The sequence below is a fragment of the Lagopus muta genome, chromosome Z, assembly GCF_023343835.1.
Source record: "Lagopus muta isolate bLagMut1 chromosome Z, bLagMut1 primary, whole genome shotgun sequence".
In the NCBI taxonomy this organism is placed as follows: Eukaryota; Metazoa; Chordata; class Aves; order Galliformes; family Phasianidae; genus Lagopus; species Lagopus muta.
In genome coordinates this window covers 60,502,825-60,516,500 of record NC_064472.1, presented here as the reverse complement: position 1 = coordinate 60,516,500, position 13,676 = coordinate 60,502,825, and the positions used below count along the sequence as shown (strand labels likewise).

The 13,676-nt window shown below is 35.9% G+C and overlaps 1 protein-coding gene across 1 annotated transcript in view; it reads left to right on the top strand.

Moving 5' to 3' along the window:
- Nucleotides 1-13,676, top strand: part of RASA1 (RAS p21 protein activator 1) — a 60,623-nt gene that overhangs the window by 32,765 nt on the left and 14,182 nt on the right. Inside the window, exons 10-15 of the mRNA XM_048932029.1 lie at nt 309-429; nt 2,943-3,099; nt 5,429-5,516; nt 8,000-8,077; nt 9,944-10,101; nt 10,379-10,455. Coding sequence (XP_048787986.1) covers nt 309-429; nt 2,943-3,099; nt 5,429-5,516; nt 8,000-8,077; nt 9,944-10,101; nt 10,379-10,455 — 679 coding nt within the window. The remainder of the gene's footprint in view (nt 1-308; nt 430-2,942; nt 3,100-5,428; nt 5,517-7,999; nt 8,078-9,943; nt 10,102-10,378; nt 10,456-13,676) is intronic.

Sequence of the window (13,676 nt, the reverse complement as noted above, 5' to 3'; positions counted from 1 at the left end):
GGACTTTCACAAGTTTTACAGAAGTTGCTGTGAGAGATGCTGCTTTCTATTTAATATTAAAAAGGCACAGGTGGTACTTTGTAAACGTTGGTCTGTATTGGAGACTTCTTTGATAGTTCCATAGAAAACAGTTAATGCATTTCTAGCCAGGGTATTGTACTAAAATTTCATGCATTTTAATAAAGCAGTGTATTACACAATACTGAGGAGTTTGTTGGTAAGATAACTTTGGTTGCAGCATTCAAAGTATGTGATTTTTTTTTTATAGCAATTACTGAACTTAAAATGTTTTCTTCTTTCTTTTCTAGCACCAAGAGCAAGTGTTCAATGATACACTAGATGGAAAAGAAATCTACAATACAATTCGTCGCAAAACTAAGGATGCTTTCTATAAAAATATTGTCAAAAAAGGCTATCTTCTGAAAAAAAGTGAGTCTTACTGAAGATTTTGTTGTGGAACAAACATGAATGCATGTTTAGTAACTTATTATATAAAACTGGTACTAGAGAGGGCATAATAGAAGTGAACAAGATGGAGAAAATGTGCAGAGTATGAAAAAGTCTGTTTCCTAAGCAGAGTGTGAAAAGCACGGTAACCAAAACTACATGCAGCATGAAGGTGATCAGCAGTTTTTCAGGAAAAATATGGAGTACCTTACATCTATTAGGAATGTTTGCGTGAATCGATTTCAAGCACATTAAATGATGTGTATTTTGAGGAAACAATTATAGTTTATTTGAAGCTCATATTTTTGCAGACAGATTAGATTGAAGCTAGAAGGCTGTAAATCTGGTCATTGAAGATGGGAACTGTTTTGTTATTCCAGGCTAGATTGCCTATTTTAAATTTAAAAAAAAAAAATAAAATTGTACCTGTAAGATACATAGGGACTTTTTTAGAGTTATAACCATGGTACCATCAAACAACATGTAATGAGTACGTTAGAAGTTAATGGCGAGACTCACATTATTGTATCCCTGAAGAATTCAACAAGAATTGCACTTTGATCAGAACAATGCCACACAGCACGTAAGCTTGGGACAGTGTGGCTGGAGAGTCACTGAGGAAGTCTTTAAAGTTCTGAGGCAACTAATCCCTTAGAAAGTTTTTCAATTCTATTTTCCTTTTTTAAATCAACAGTAATGAAAAGAGAAAAACTACTAATGGTGTGTTTTTTAGAGGAGAGGGAGTCCATAGCTAAAAGGGTAAGTTCAGATAGTAATGTAGATAGCAAGCAGAAAAAAAAAAAGAGAAGAAAGGTATGATTTTAAATACAGCCAAATACAAAAGAGGAAAAAAAATCCACAAAGCCACAGTTTTTGGTCAGAACAAGGAAACTATTCTATTAAGAGAACTAGTTCTCAGAGATGTACAGGGCTGTGCTGGAATGAAGAATCAGATGAGAATTAGGTGAAAACCTTTTAGCTGAGAAAGAAAACGAAATACTTGAAAATGCAAACAGGAGTTCTGTGTAGATGTGGAGAGATGGCCACAGACGTGTGGAACAAATGTAACATAATCTCTCCGCCACCTAGCGGACAGTGTGATAACTGGATGGTACGGTCATGTTTTCCAAAGCATACTGCTGCTGTGGTGGATTTATCATATTCAAACTATAAAGATAAGTCTGCATTTTTTTTCTAAAGCATACTGTGACTTATACATGAATTAGTTCCAGAAGTTCAGAGTTCAGGAGTAGCTCTCTCTTTCTAGAGTCTATTTCCTAATTAAAGGTTGTAATAAGTAGGATCAGAGAATCAGGACATAAACTGTTAACTATACAGATAGGGAGTCTTTATGGACATATTAACACAGTGTCCCAGCAGCTCGTATGCACTTGCTTTTATCTTGTTGAAATTAAGATGTTTGAAGAACTTACTGCAACTGTATGTAAATCTGTGGTGATGGTGTAGGTTGAGGTCTGTGTTGCATAACATTGAGTATGCATACTGATATTCTGCCTTGCATGATTGTCATGTCCTGCCTGTAAGGGGAGGGAACTGATGACCAAATTTGCAAATGCTCCTGGTTAGATTAAGGTAAAATGATGCATAGAGGTCCGCATGCAATCATCAGTTTTCATGATAACCTACATGCTACAATTATCCCCAAAATACTGGTGAACCAATACTTAGCAGGACAATTTAAGATGGACTCTAAACTGTATGGCATTAAGGAACCAAAATAATCCTGGAACTTAACAACTTTGACTTAACAACTGTATGAGATGCAGCTGTTGAGAAATTGAAATAGATCTAGTGATTACTTAATAATTTTATGAGAGAAAAAGGATGAAAAGAAAAAACTGAGGAAAAGAGAGAAGGAATGAGAGTCAGGAAAAATTAACAGGAAAAAGATGGGTCACCAGACTACTTAAAAGGTCTGTTTCAAAGAGTTCTGGTGTCAGCCTGTAGTGCTGGAGAAGGGATGGGGGGAGGGTGTGTGCACTTGTCCAGAGATTGTAGTTTTGAACCAGAAACAGTAATGATGACCACCAACAATATGAAGGTGATGACCCTTTGGGGACTCTCTCAGGTCTCTTTTGATGCCTGCTAGGTTTGCAGGTGCTTTGTCCCAAGATTGTAAACAAGAAAGTTTGCCAAAACAAAACTGTAAAAAACAAGTTTATAGATAAAATTTACTGTGGGAAGAAGGGCCAGTTTGTCAGAGAAGGATTTATCCCACCAGAGGACTGGCTATCATACTTGCTGACATCGGTCTTTGACTGGGTGCCATTGTAACATAATCAAGTACACCCCACTAGGTCAGAAAGTGTTTTTTGTTGATCTTTCACTGTGATTAGCATGTCATTGTAATAGTGGTTAGCTAAATGTCCTTCTATTTGACACTTGACAAAAACAAACTGCTCTGCTTTATCTTAGTTTACAAAACTGATATTTTCTTTAAAACAATCATAACTTCTGGCTTTACTTTTCTACAGGTAAAGGAAAAAGATGGAAAAACTTGTACTTTATATTAGAGGGAAATGATGCCCAGCTTATTTATTTTGAAAGTGAAAAACGAGCCACAAAACCCAAAGGACTAATAGACCTTAGTGTGTGTTCCGTCTATGGAGTACATGACAGCTTGTTTGGCAGGTAGGATGCTGGCTCATAATTCTTGTATGTGCAGCAGGAGACTTGACTGCTAGTTTGAGACATGTACAATGCAAGTGAGATTTGTTGCCAGTGAGCTGGCTTGTATTGACTGCAACTGTTCATTCATACTCAGTTGGTAGTAACTGTTCCTAAACAAATTATAATCAATGATTTTAGTGTTTTAAGTTAAAGCTTTTTTTATGAAGTAAGGTGTGGCAATTATTCAAACTTTTGCATTATTGTTTTTGAATATTTGAGCGTAATAATTGTTCCATGTTTTGTGATAGATACATGCAAAATGATGAACTAATGCTGAGGGTTTTAACCAGTTAGAACCAAGAACTGACAAGATTAAGGATTTTATCAATTCTGAAATATCTGTGTACCTTTGATAGATATTTGAAAGCTACCTTGGTTAGTCAGAGTTTGTAAAGTAGTTTTCTATTTAAGATAAGCTGTTGTTAGAGCTATACTCAGAGACCATTTTTGCATGAAGTCTTATTTTACTGTAATATTTTTCATCAAACTATGCTAATTGCAAGGCAAGTGATTACTAACAAAGAAATTGAGAACAAATACTCTTTCTGATGTTACTTGTTATTAGCAAGAAAGAGGTTATGTTTTTGCTTATTGATAGTTCATAATTCCACCAAATTGTACTTAATGCTATAGAAGAGCAGTATGAATACTTTCTACTGGAAGTTTCAGATAGAAAAACACATATACAGAAATTCCCATATCTAATTCAAGTGATTTGTAGCTAACAATACTATTAAAAAAACAACAATAAAAAAACCTGTCATATTAGATGTCTGAAACTGCTGGTGTTTCTTAAAGTACAAATATTTTGTTGTCTTATTCCAATAATTTTTTTTACTCTTCTCAAAAATTCTGAAAATCCATGGAACTAACCATAATTAATAAACACTATTGAAATTTTCTGTGTGTAAGTTAACAGTTACGAAGGAAGCTTTAGTGTACATTGGTACAGTGTAAAGAAGAACAGTTTGTTTAATGATTACCCCTTAAGAAGTACTCTGCTGTAAAATTGGGCAGTAAGTGGTTCTGAATGTGGGTAGAAAGAAATGCATGGTTGCATCAACTGTAGGAAGCTGATAGTGAGGAACTGTATAAAGTTCCTCCTGTACTTTAAGTAGCTGCTACTTGAAGAAGGAAAAAAAATAAAACAAGAAAAACAATCCCAAACTCTGTTTTTACCCTTTTCTCAGAAGGCTCAGTGAAGCTCGTAGACCTGCTGGTTTCTTTGAGGGTAGTGATGTAAATAGCCCTAGCTCTGGTTACTTCCTGCTCTTCCCCATCCTGTGACATGCACACAGTTCATCAGGCAGTGAAATGGATGGAGAGCAGAAGGCTGAAAAGGAAATGAGATTCTGTGTAATGTAGTGATTGGGACAGATAAGTTTCCTTAAACATAAACTGGAAGGTTGTGAATGAAGTGTCATTTAAAATAGCTTGCAATTTAACACTTGGTAGTGTTTTTGACAAATGGATGGTGATACAAAATGGCCAAGACACTGTAATTCCATGCAGAGATTTAGAGGTATGTATCAGATGATTGGTGTGTGACCCAATAAACATTTTATTGGTCATGAGACCTGTGGGGCACGATCATGTAGGGGATTTCTTATGATAGCATTTCCTGAAATCCTGAAAGAACAAATCCTTAATGTGTCTTTAATTGCTTGGCAGCAAAGGCTGAACCTTTGCTTGTCTTTAGAAGCTTGCGGGAATAGATCTCAGTGGCAACACTTTCATGTTCCAAGGTGATTACTTATTGTCTTGACTGTAAGTCAGTATGCTCTTTTATATATATATTCTAACATTCAACAAGTCTCTTCCTGCTCATAAACAAAATAGCTGTGCTATAATTTTCTTAAAAGTAACATGTTCAAGCAAAAATGCAATTTTGAAATACCTGAGAATATTTTTTGATAGTCTTTCATGTCTATTTTGTGTTCAATGTTCCTTTCACAAAATGAGCAGAAAACTGTTATTTCAGTGTAAATTTTGGCACAGAAGGATTAGAATCATTCAGCTGAAAGGGACCTTCAGAGATCCTGGAGACTGACCACCTCAGGTCTAACCAGAAGTTAAAGCACATTACTGAGGGCATTGTCCAAATGCTTCTTGAACAGACAGGCGTGGGGCATCCACCACTTCTGTAGGAAGCCTGTGCCTGGGGGTGTCTGACCACTCTCACGGTGTAAAGAAGCTATTCCTAATGTCCACTCTGAGATTAATAAGTGAAGGTGTTTGTAAATATTACAAAGATTAATAAAACTTTTTTGTTGTTCTGTTTATCTTTAAGGCCAAACTGTTTTCAGATAGTAGTTCAGCACTTTAGTGAAGAGCATTACATCTTTTACTTTGCAGGCGAAACTCCAGAACAAGCACAGGTGAGAGCTTTTGTTGGTAAATATAATCTTTAAAGTGATGTATTATTTTTTGTTGGCATTGCAGTGTTCAGCAATTCTTCAGTAGGAAGCAAGGGTAGCATAAATGAGATAGTGGTTGAGCTTATATTAACAGGTGTTATGATACAGGAGTAGGAGGTCTAGGAGGGAAAAACTATTGTTGGGAATCCAGTAGCTATATTACTTGTACTTGGGGATTTTTACTTTGGACAAGTTCCGGTTCTGTGGAATGAACTTAGGTTATATTCTTTTGTACATTTTGCAGAACACAACTTCTGGCATAGTTCAGTTCAGAAAAATCATTTGCTCTCCAACACTTTTCTTTCAAGAGTATTTTCCTGATGTGAAATAAAACAATAGCACATCTGTGTGTGCTGGGACCAAATTAGAAGGAATGGCTATCTGCCACAGTTTTCCTGTTCCTGAATCAGTAATTTTTCATAGTTTTGGGCCCTGATTGTGCATGAGAAGCGATGTGATTGTATAGAGCTTAGTGCTCTAAAATCCTCTTACCAGCAGGAGAGTGTAAGTTGAGGCAATGCTCTTATTTATTAAGGTTACAATTTTGAAATGTACATGTTGCATCAGAAGTTAGGCTTTCCATTTGGTTTAATTGGAGTGGAATTAAAACTTTTCAAAGTAGTTCTTACAGTAGGCCGTATACATTCAATATTTTTGTAGAGCTGTAAACACAGGAAAGAACACATTTTCTTGTTGAACTGTCAAAAGTTTATGAAAGTCACTGGGATAACATCTGAAAATTGCACTGATGTTTATCACACAGCTGTCAGTATCATCTCTGAGAAGCAGCATGCGGTCATTGAGAGTATGTCCATTAATTTCTACAATCATGAACATGTAGGTTCATTTTTGCCATGTCCAGTGTCTTGTGAGTTCTAGAAATTAAAAGAATGTGTAGAAAGCAGAACATGTGCCTTATTCCCCAAGTGGTTTGATTTAATCTACTTCTGATTCTGATCGCTCTAACACACTGTTCACTGTATTCTTTACAAAGTACAGTTCTGTTAATGATACGGTTTTGGTTCATGCGCATCAGCTCTCATTTAGATCTGTTCTGAGAAGATCACGATTTTTTTTACTCAAACATTTTATAGAGGACTAAGTTTTCTACATATTAAGGAAAAAAAATGATTATTTTAGTATAAATAGATATCAAAGCGGCCATCTTATGGAATGGGTCACATGTTGTCCTTGTTTCTTTGTTAGAAGAATGGTGCTATTGGTGCATTGTTCTCACTGCTGATAGTTTTAGCATTTAAGAAGATAGGTTTTCCTGTAGTGATTGGGTTTAGGGATGCACTGTGCATCTACAAAACATTTACTGGTTCGCTGTATTTAGGAAGGCTTTGGCTCTCATTGCTACTACTTTAGAATAAAGGAACAAGCCACTAAAACTTTGTGCTGCACACCTGGAAGCTTTTCCTTCTGTGGAAGGCTTGGAAAGTTGAAGCCTGACTCAAGTAGTCTAGCTAAGAATGGCTGCGGTAGATGATGCTCCTGTATTGTTTTTTAATATGTGGAATGTGCAGTGAAGGAGAAGATTCAAACAATATTGTGGGTTTTTTTCATGACACTGTTAAATTATACTTCGGGGATAATTGGCGGCAGATCTTTGAGATAGACTTTAGAATGCAACTGATCAGAACCTACGTTTTGAGCTTTGCAACAGCAATGGAGAACACGATGGCTGTGGGACAGAAACAAGGGAAAGCAGCTGTACCTTTTCTCCTATCTTCTAAAGCTAAGACTCCCATACAAAACTCTTATGTTAGGAAGTGTCTTCAACTTTTTCGGAGGTGGTCTGGTGAGGTGATGGTGCCTCTTAGCAGCTCATTTGTATAATAATGGAAAAATAAGCACAAATTTTCTTCAGTTTGCTCCTAGGTGGCCTATTCATTTTCTGTATTAAAGTGGATTCCATCCATCCATTCTACTACATCAGGCTATGAGAAGACAAAAGGAGGATGTAGGATATCCTTCTTTTGTGTTTTTCTGTTAACGTTGTTTAGTTTACATTGGAATTATATGCAGTATTATGACAGGAATACAGATAAAATTGAGAGGAAAAAAACAGCATAGTTTGTCTTGTTAACTTATTTTTTCAGAAGTAAGCAGGATTTGCTTCATTTTATATGCCATTTACAGTTTAACGTGACGTTACTAGACTGGAAACTTGTTAAAGGTTGCACTGTCTGTGTATATCCAATTAACAATGTTTGATATTTCCAAAAAAGACATTGCTTCTGATTTGCAAATCCTTAATTTTCATTTACTTATTGAAGATAATTTTGCTTTATTATTCAAATTTGATATTTGGAGTGGCATAAAAATTGAAGCTGAGGAATAATTAAGATATTTAATGTACCCTTTGAGATGTCTAGTCCCCTGCAAGAAGCTGTACCTGACTTTGCCTTATTATGCTATTCTGCGTCCTTCTCTTTTAGGACTGGATGAAAGCTTTGCAGATGTTTTGCAGTTTAAGAAAAACCAGTCCAGGAACATCAAACAAACGTCTACGCCAGGTGAAGCTGTACAGATGTTAAGGGGTTTTGCTTTATTGGGGTTAAAGTTCTATGTTGTGCAGATATATTGACAAATAAATCTTCCTTTCAGTATTAGTTAAGTTCTGCACATTCTTACTTTCCTTTTTGGAGTTATGCAGAACCAGAATGATTTCAGTTTTGTTACCTGTATGCATAAAGAACAGTGTTTTTATGTAATCTGTAGATACTATGCTAGATACTAATTTCTGATGTCATATAACTGGGATAAAGTCAGCTTTTCTTTATCTGTTTAACTTAATATTTTACATTGTGAGAGACCTAAACAACAAAAAACAAAAACCAGAAAAAACCATACGGACTTCAAATCATCTTTTGTGTGATGTAAACAAAATGTTCGTTCAAATACTGTGAACAGAATGCTTGTTCAAATACTGTTACTCATTTTTTAGTGACCGGTGCGTGCTGAGCCATGCTTTTGGCTTAAAATTTCTTGGCCTCTAGAAAGTGCTGCTTTGGCCTGAATTGTCACAGAGGTTGGAGGACTGGTGGTCAGTGATGACCAAATCTGTAATCATTGCAAAGTTACATATGTACTTCAACAATCCCTGATAATTCTGAATGTTGGGAACAGTGAACGTAATTACTGTGGAAAAACAAATGCATTTTCCAGGACACACGGAATTATTCTGTAGTTAGCATTAAAGAAGATTAAATGCTTCTGAAGAAAATAACTACGTTAAGTGAATTGGTAGGTGAAATTGGAGGCTTGCAAGCTGCAGAAGCTAAGCAAGAAGGGTGGCATTTTAAACTAATTCTGTCCCTCAAAATACAGTGTTTTTCTGCATAAAGGTGAAGAACAGAAGAAAAGTGGAAAAATATAAGTATGAATCATCAAGACAGGAAAAAAACAAACACTTCCATTTGGAGGAAAATTACAGAAATTATATCAGGAAGCAGAGTTTGAGAAACGTGCTTCATCAGTTACTTTGTATTGCACGCTTGTGAAGTGTGATGGAAAGTAAAGCCTTGCTGGTGTTTATTAGTGACTTTTATGGCATGGTCAGTCTTCTGAGGGAATATACAAACACTAATGTGAATTCTTACAGTTTTTTTAACTGTCCTTCAAAACTTGTATTGCTGAATATTTGAATTTGAATGAAATGTTGACCAAATTAAATGCAGTAATTTGTGTTCTTATATATTTGGTATCAGCTGGTATCAGTACCTGTTGGATTGAGCTGTGAATTACACGTTGTTTGGAATTTTGTAGAAAAGTAGATAAAATACCTTCCTTGATATGAGTAAGATCTCAGAAAGTTCACTTCTCATTCTTTGGAAATGTGGGGTTACCAATTGCTGTAGTCTTGAGAGCCCATATTACGGACCAAGTGATTTCAGTTTAGGGGGAAAACTGGTTATAATGTGTTGCACAACAAGAGTTTTGTGCGATCTGTTGGAACAGCACAGGGTAAGCCATTCTGCTTAGAATCACCTGTGATTTTTACTCAAGATGCCAGGTTTTGGTTTCTGTAGAATTTTCTATGTGTAGAAAAGTTAGCATTTACAAATCCTAATGTTTGTTAGAGATAAGTTAAATAAAAACCATCACCACTAACAAAAACAAATAGGTTACATTAAAAATATGGTGCCAGAGATTTGTTTTCAGTAGTTGATACTGCTCTTATTTTGTCACTGGTACTTGTTAAAATATTGATCCATTACATCTGTTCCTTGCCCTTTCTATTAGGAAGTAATAGTTTGTGATCACTACTCATAAGTTAACATTAAGCCTCCACACAGAGGGAGAAAAAATTCATATTTTTAATGTTTCTGTTCCAGAAAAAAAGGAGTAATTTAATTTTTTTTTTTTTTTTTTTTTTTCAGGTCAGCAGTCTTATTTTGCATGTAGAAGAAGCTCATACGCTCCCAGTAAAGCATTTTACTAATCCATATTGTAACATCTACCTGAACAGTGTTCAGGTAGCAAAAACACATATCAGGGAAGGGCAGAACCCTGTGTGGTCAGAAGAATTTGTTTTTGAGTAAGTCTTACTCTTCTCAAGTTCTGCTAAGATGCTTTGCATTTAAGATCATTAGCAGTCTCCTGTTTTGCATGTGCTTTTAAAAGTACTGTGTGTGTGGTTAAAGACCAGCAGCTTTTTATCCATAAATGTAAATAGATTTTCTGTAGGCAGCTAAATATCTTTGTTAATGTGTATCTTTGTCTGTAAATGGAGTTCAGGTTTGAAATGAGTTTATTTAAAATTAAATGCCAGCCAACTGTAAGTATTAATTGAGGCTTTCTGTCTTTTCTCCTAGTGATCTTTCATCTGATATTAATAGATTTGAGATAAGTCTTAGTAACAAAACAAAGAAAAGTAAAGATCCAGATATATGTAAGTATTTTTCTGTAAAAGTTGCATATGTATTGCAGCAATGGATTATTTGTGCAGTTTTCATGGCTCTTGTGAAACATTATCACAAGAGAATTAAGTGTATTTTTATACCTACCACTCTACTATTTGTATGTTTTGGATGTCTGTTAATGGTTTTGCATTCATGTTTTTACAGTGAGAACTTGCATGGTTTTTAGTACTGAGATACACAGTAATCCAGTCCTAAGTATCTCCTGGCTTTCCTAGCTGTTCGTTAGAATCATCATTATGTGATGCAGTGACTGTGCTTACAGAAAGGGAAGATCAAAAGAGAATCTATCAGTAATAGTCTGCTCAGTTTTACTGTGTCACTGAGTTAACTTATTTGAGCTGTTTTAAGTATGCATGTATGCAGTTCCTCATTAATATTTTTGTTGTATTTACTGGGAACAAGGTAAGGGAGCAAATGTGTTACTTCATTTAAAAATGAATCAAAAATATCCTGAGAGTCTCTGGAAAATTTGCCATTTTCTTTGTTTCGCATCATCTCCATTCTTTCCTGGCATGACTTTTAGGCTTAAACCTGAAATCACCTCAGTATCACTTTAGGAAAGAATCCATATGTTCTTCCACTTCTTACATGAGTTCACAAGATTTTTTTTCTCTTCCTATTAACTAGACAACTGCATCTTCAGTAGTTGATTTGTTTCTGTGTATTTCAGCAGGTTAGTAGCAAGCTAGTAAGGCAACATCAGCTTTCTAGAAAGAAAGGACTCATTTTGAAAAGCATGACTTCTGAGCTCTTCTATATTAAAAAAAAAAGATTATGTTCAATTCCCTTCACACATAATATATTTCAAACCTCTTTTCCTAGTAAAACTATCACTTGCTGTTTTGCTTCTCTAAGAGCTTCAGCCCCTACCCTCCTTGTTTGTTGCCTGCAGTGCAGCACTACCCCACCCAGCCTCAGTTTGTTCCAAGAATTTTGCTTTTCCATTGTGTTCAGACCTGCCTGCAGAGTACTCAGAGAGTACTTAGTCTATTGCAGTTGTTTCAGTTTGCATATATTGTGTTAGTAGCCTGTTATCTCTGTTAATTTTGTGATTTTTTCAGAGAAGAGATTTAGAAACTGTGATCAAAGTAGAATTACTACTCAGATTGAGTGCTCTTGCAGAACTCAATTCCAGATTCCAGAGTGCAATTCCAAAACTTCGTCCTTCCTCTGACTAGAAAAATTCTCATATAATAGGAGGAAAAATGATGTCCCTCTGACACACAGAACGCCTTTAATCATGGTTCATGTTCTTGCACTCTTCTTATATTTGCTTGAGTAGAAAAAAATATCTGGCTACCCCAGTGGTTCAGTCAGTACAGGAACCACTGCAATGATAATTTGTGAATTGAATGTTTCAATTTCTTTTAAATTGTTTTTGTCATTTCCTTCTTTGTCCAGATTAAGGAGATTATTGGCTTTGGATGCATCCAGCTGCTGGAAGGTGATAGAAAGTTTAATTAGGGGTAGAGTTACTTAGCTCCCCTCACAGCATAACTCAACAGTAATTTAATTTGGGGACAAGGATTAGACAAAGTCAAGTTGAATTAGTATGCATCTCTGCCCTATTATAAATGGAAATAAATGAGCAATACCAGATTTCATCTAACAGACCAGGGTGCACTGCCTGAATAACACCTGAACTCTCCAAAAGCAAGAAAATTCATTTCTTCCACAAATATTTTGCTTCCCAGCTGCAGTTGCTAAATGTGGATTGCCCTGAAATGGGAACCATGTGACTCTGGTACTGTTCTTCTTCCCCATTATTTGGTTAAGTCAGCTTTCCTGCTTGTTGCTTCTGCTGTAGTAAGCAGATTGAAGGCCCACTAATACGTATGGGTCTCACTGTTTTCATTTCTTCCACCATTTCTTTCATTTTAAATACTAAAATAAGAGCATGAAGGCTGGTTTTCGGTATTTTAAAATGTTTTGTGAATTCTCAAGTTTTTGACTTGGATGCTTGTCTGCTAAAAGTAATCAGTAATTATTGTAATATTCCCACCTTGTAAAAGTATTTTACGAGTTTAACTATGGAGTTTGGTATCATTTCTGCTCAAACCTTTTCTCTTCATTTCTCTACCAAAAAGGAACTAAGTAACTTGTACAGTGATTTATTTGCATAGGCATATATTAATGTCTTTAAAACAAACATGAAAAAAATTCAATTAAGTCCTAATATTTAGACTTTGTTTTGCTGCTTCTGAAAACTGGGATGCTCAAGTTTGATTGGATAATTGAAGCAATCAGTCTGCCAGGGCAGTACTACACAGTATTGAACTGTAGTGGAAGCTCTGGTTTGGTTTAGCACCACAATATTTGGTTAATTTCATTTAGTTAATGGAGGAAAAACTGAATATTTTTTATAAAGGAGGAGGTCGGCACTTGTGGGCACATCTGTAAAACACTGTGTTAGCCTTTGTTTTTCTTCTGAGCGTGGTTTGTATTTGCAGAAGTGCCACAGGTTGGTTTTGAAGCTGGTAGTTTAGGTTATGCAGCTGCAGCCAGGTGGAAAAAAGTCACTGTGGTGCCACAGAATTGGTGAATGTACGCTGGGAAGTTATGTCTGCTCTGGCAGGCTAGGGGCTCCTCTGTTGTTCAGGCAATATTGCAATTACAAAATACTACTGTAGCCACTGGAAAAAATAAACACATTATTCTAGATCCTGTATTTCACCCTCCCTATCAGTGTGCCAGTGTATGACACATGCCATATGTCTGCAACCAAAGAAACCAAGCACATTGCTTAGCTGCAGTGTATAAGATTTGATGGGAAGAAGTATTCTTGTAAAGTTGATTGGTGGGATTGTGGTCCCATCCATTCTGGTAATAAGTAGAAGATGGAAGAATAATTTTTCCAGCTACTTAACTGACATGAATGAATTATCTTACAGGAGTTTATCAGCTCCAAAGAGCATGAAGTAGTAGGCAACTGATGTGCCCTGAAGTGAGCATTATGAATGTGGTGCTATTCTATTGGGGTATCAGGTGATTACCTGATAACATTGCAATACTGAGGCAATGGAAAATCTGCTAGAACTGCTGACAATTTCTGGAAGACTTGACTTTGCAGTAATGGAATTTAAAAAGAAAAATTTTTTGGAGTATTGTAATTTCAGTAGTGTTACTGTAATAAAAGTAAAAAGAAAGTGGTGAGGAAGTAGGCCTGATGATGATATCAGCCCAAGACTGG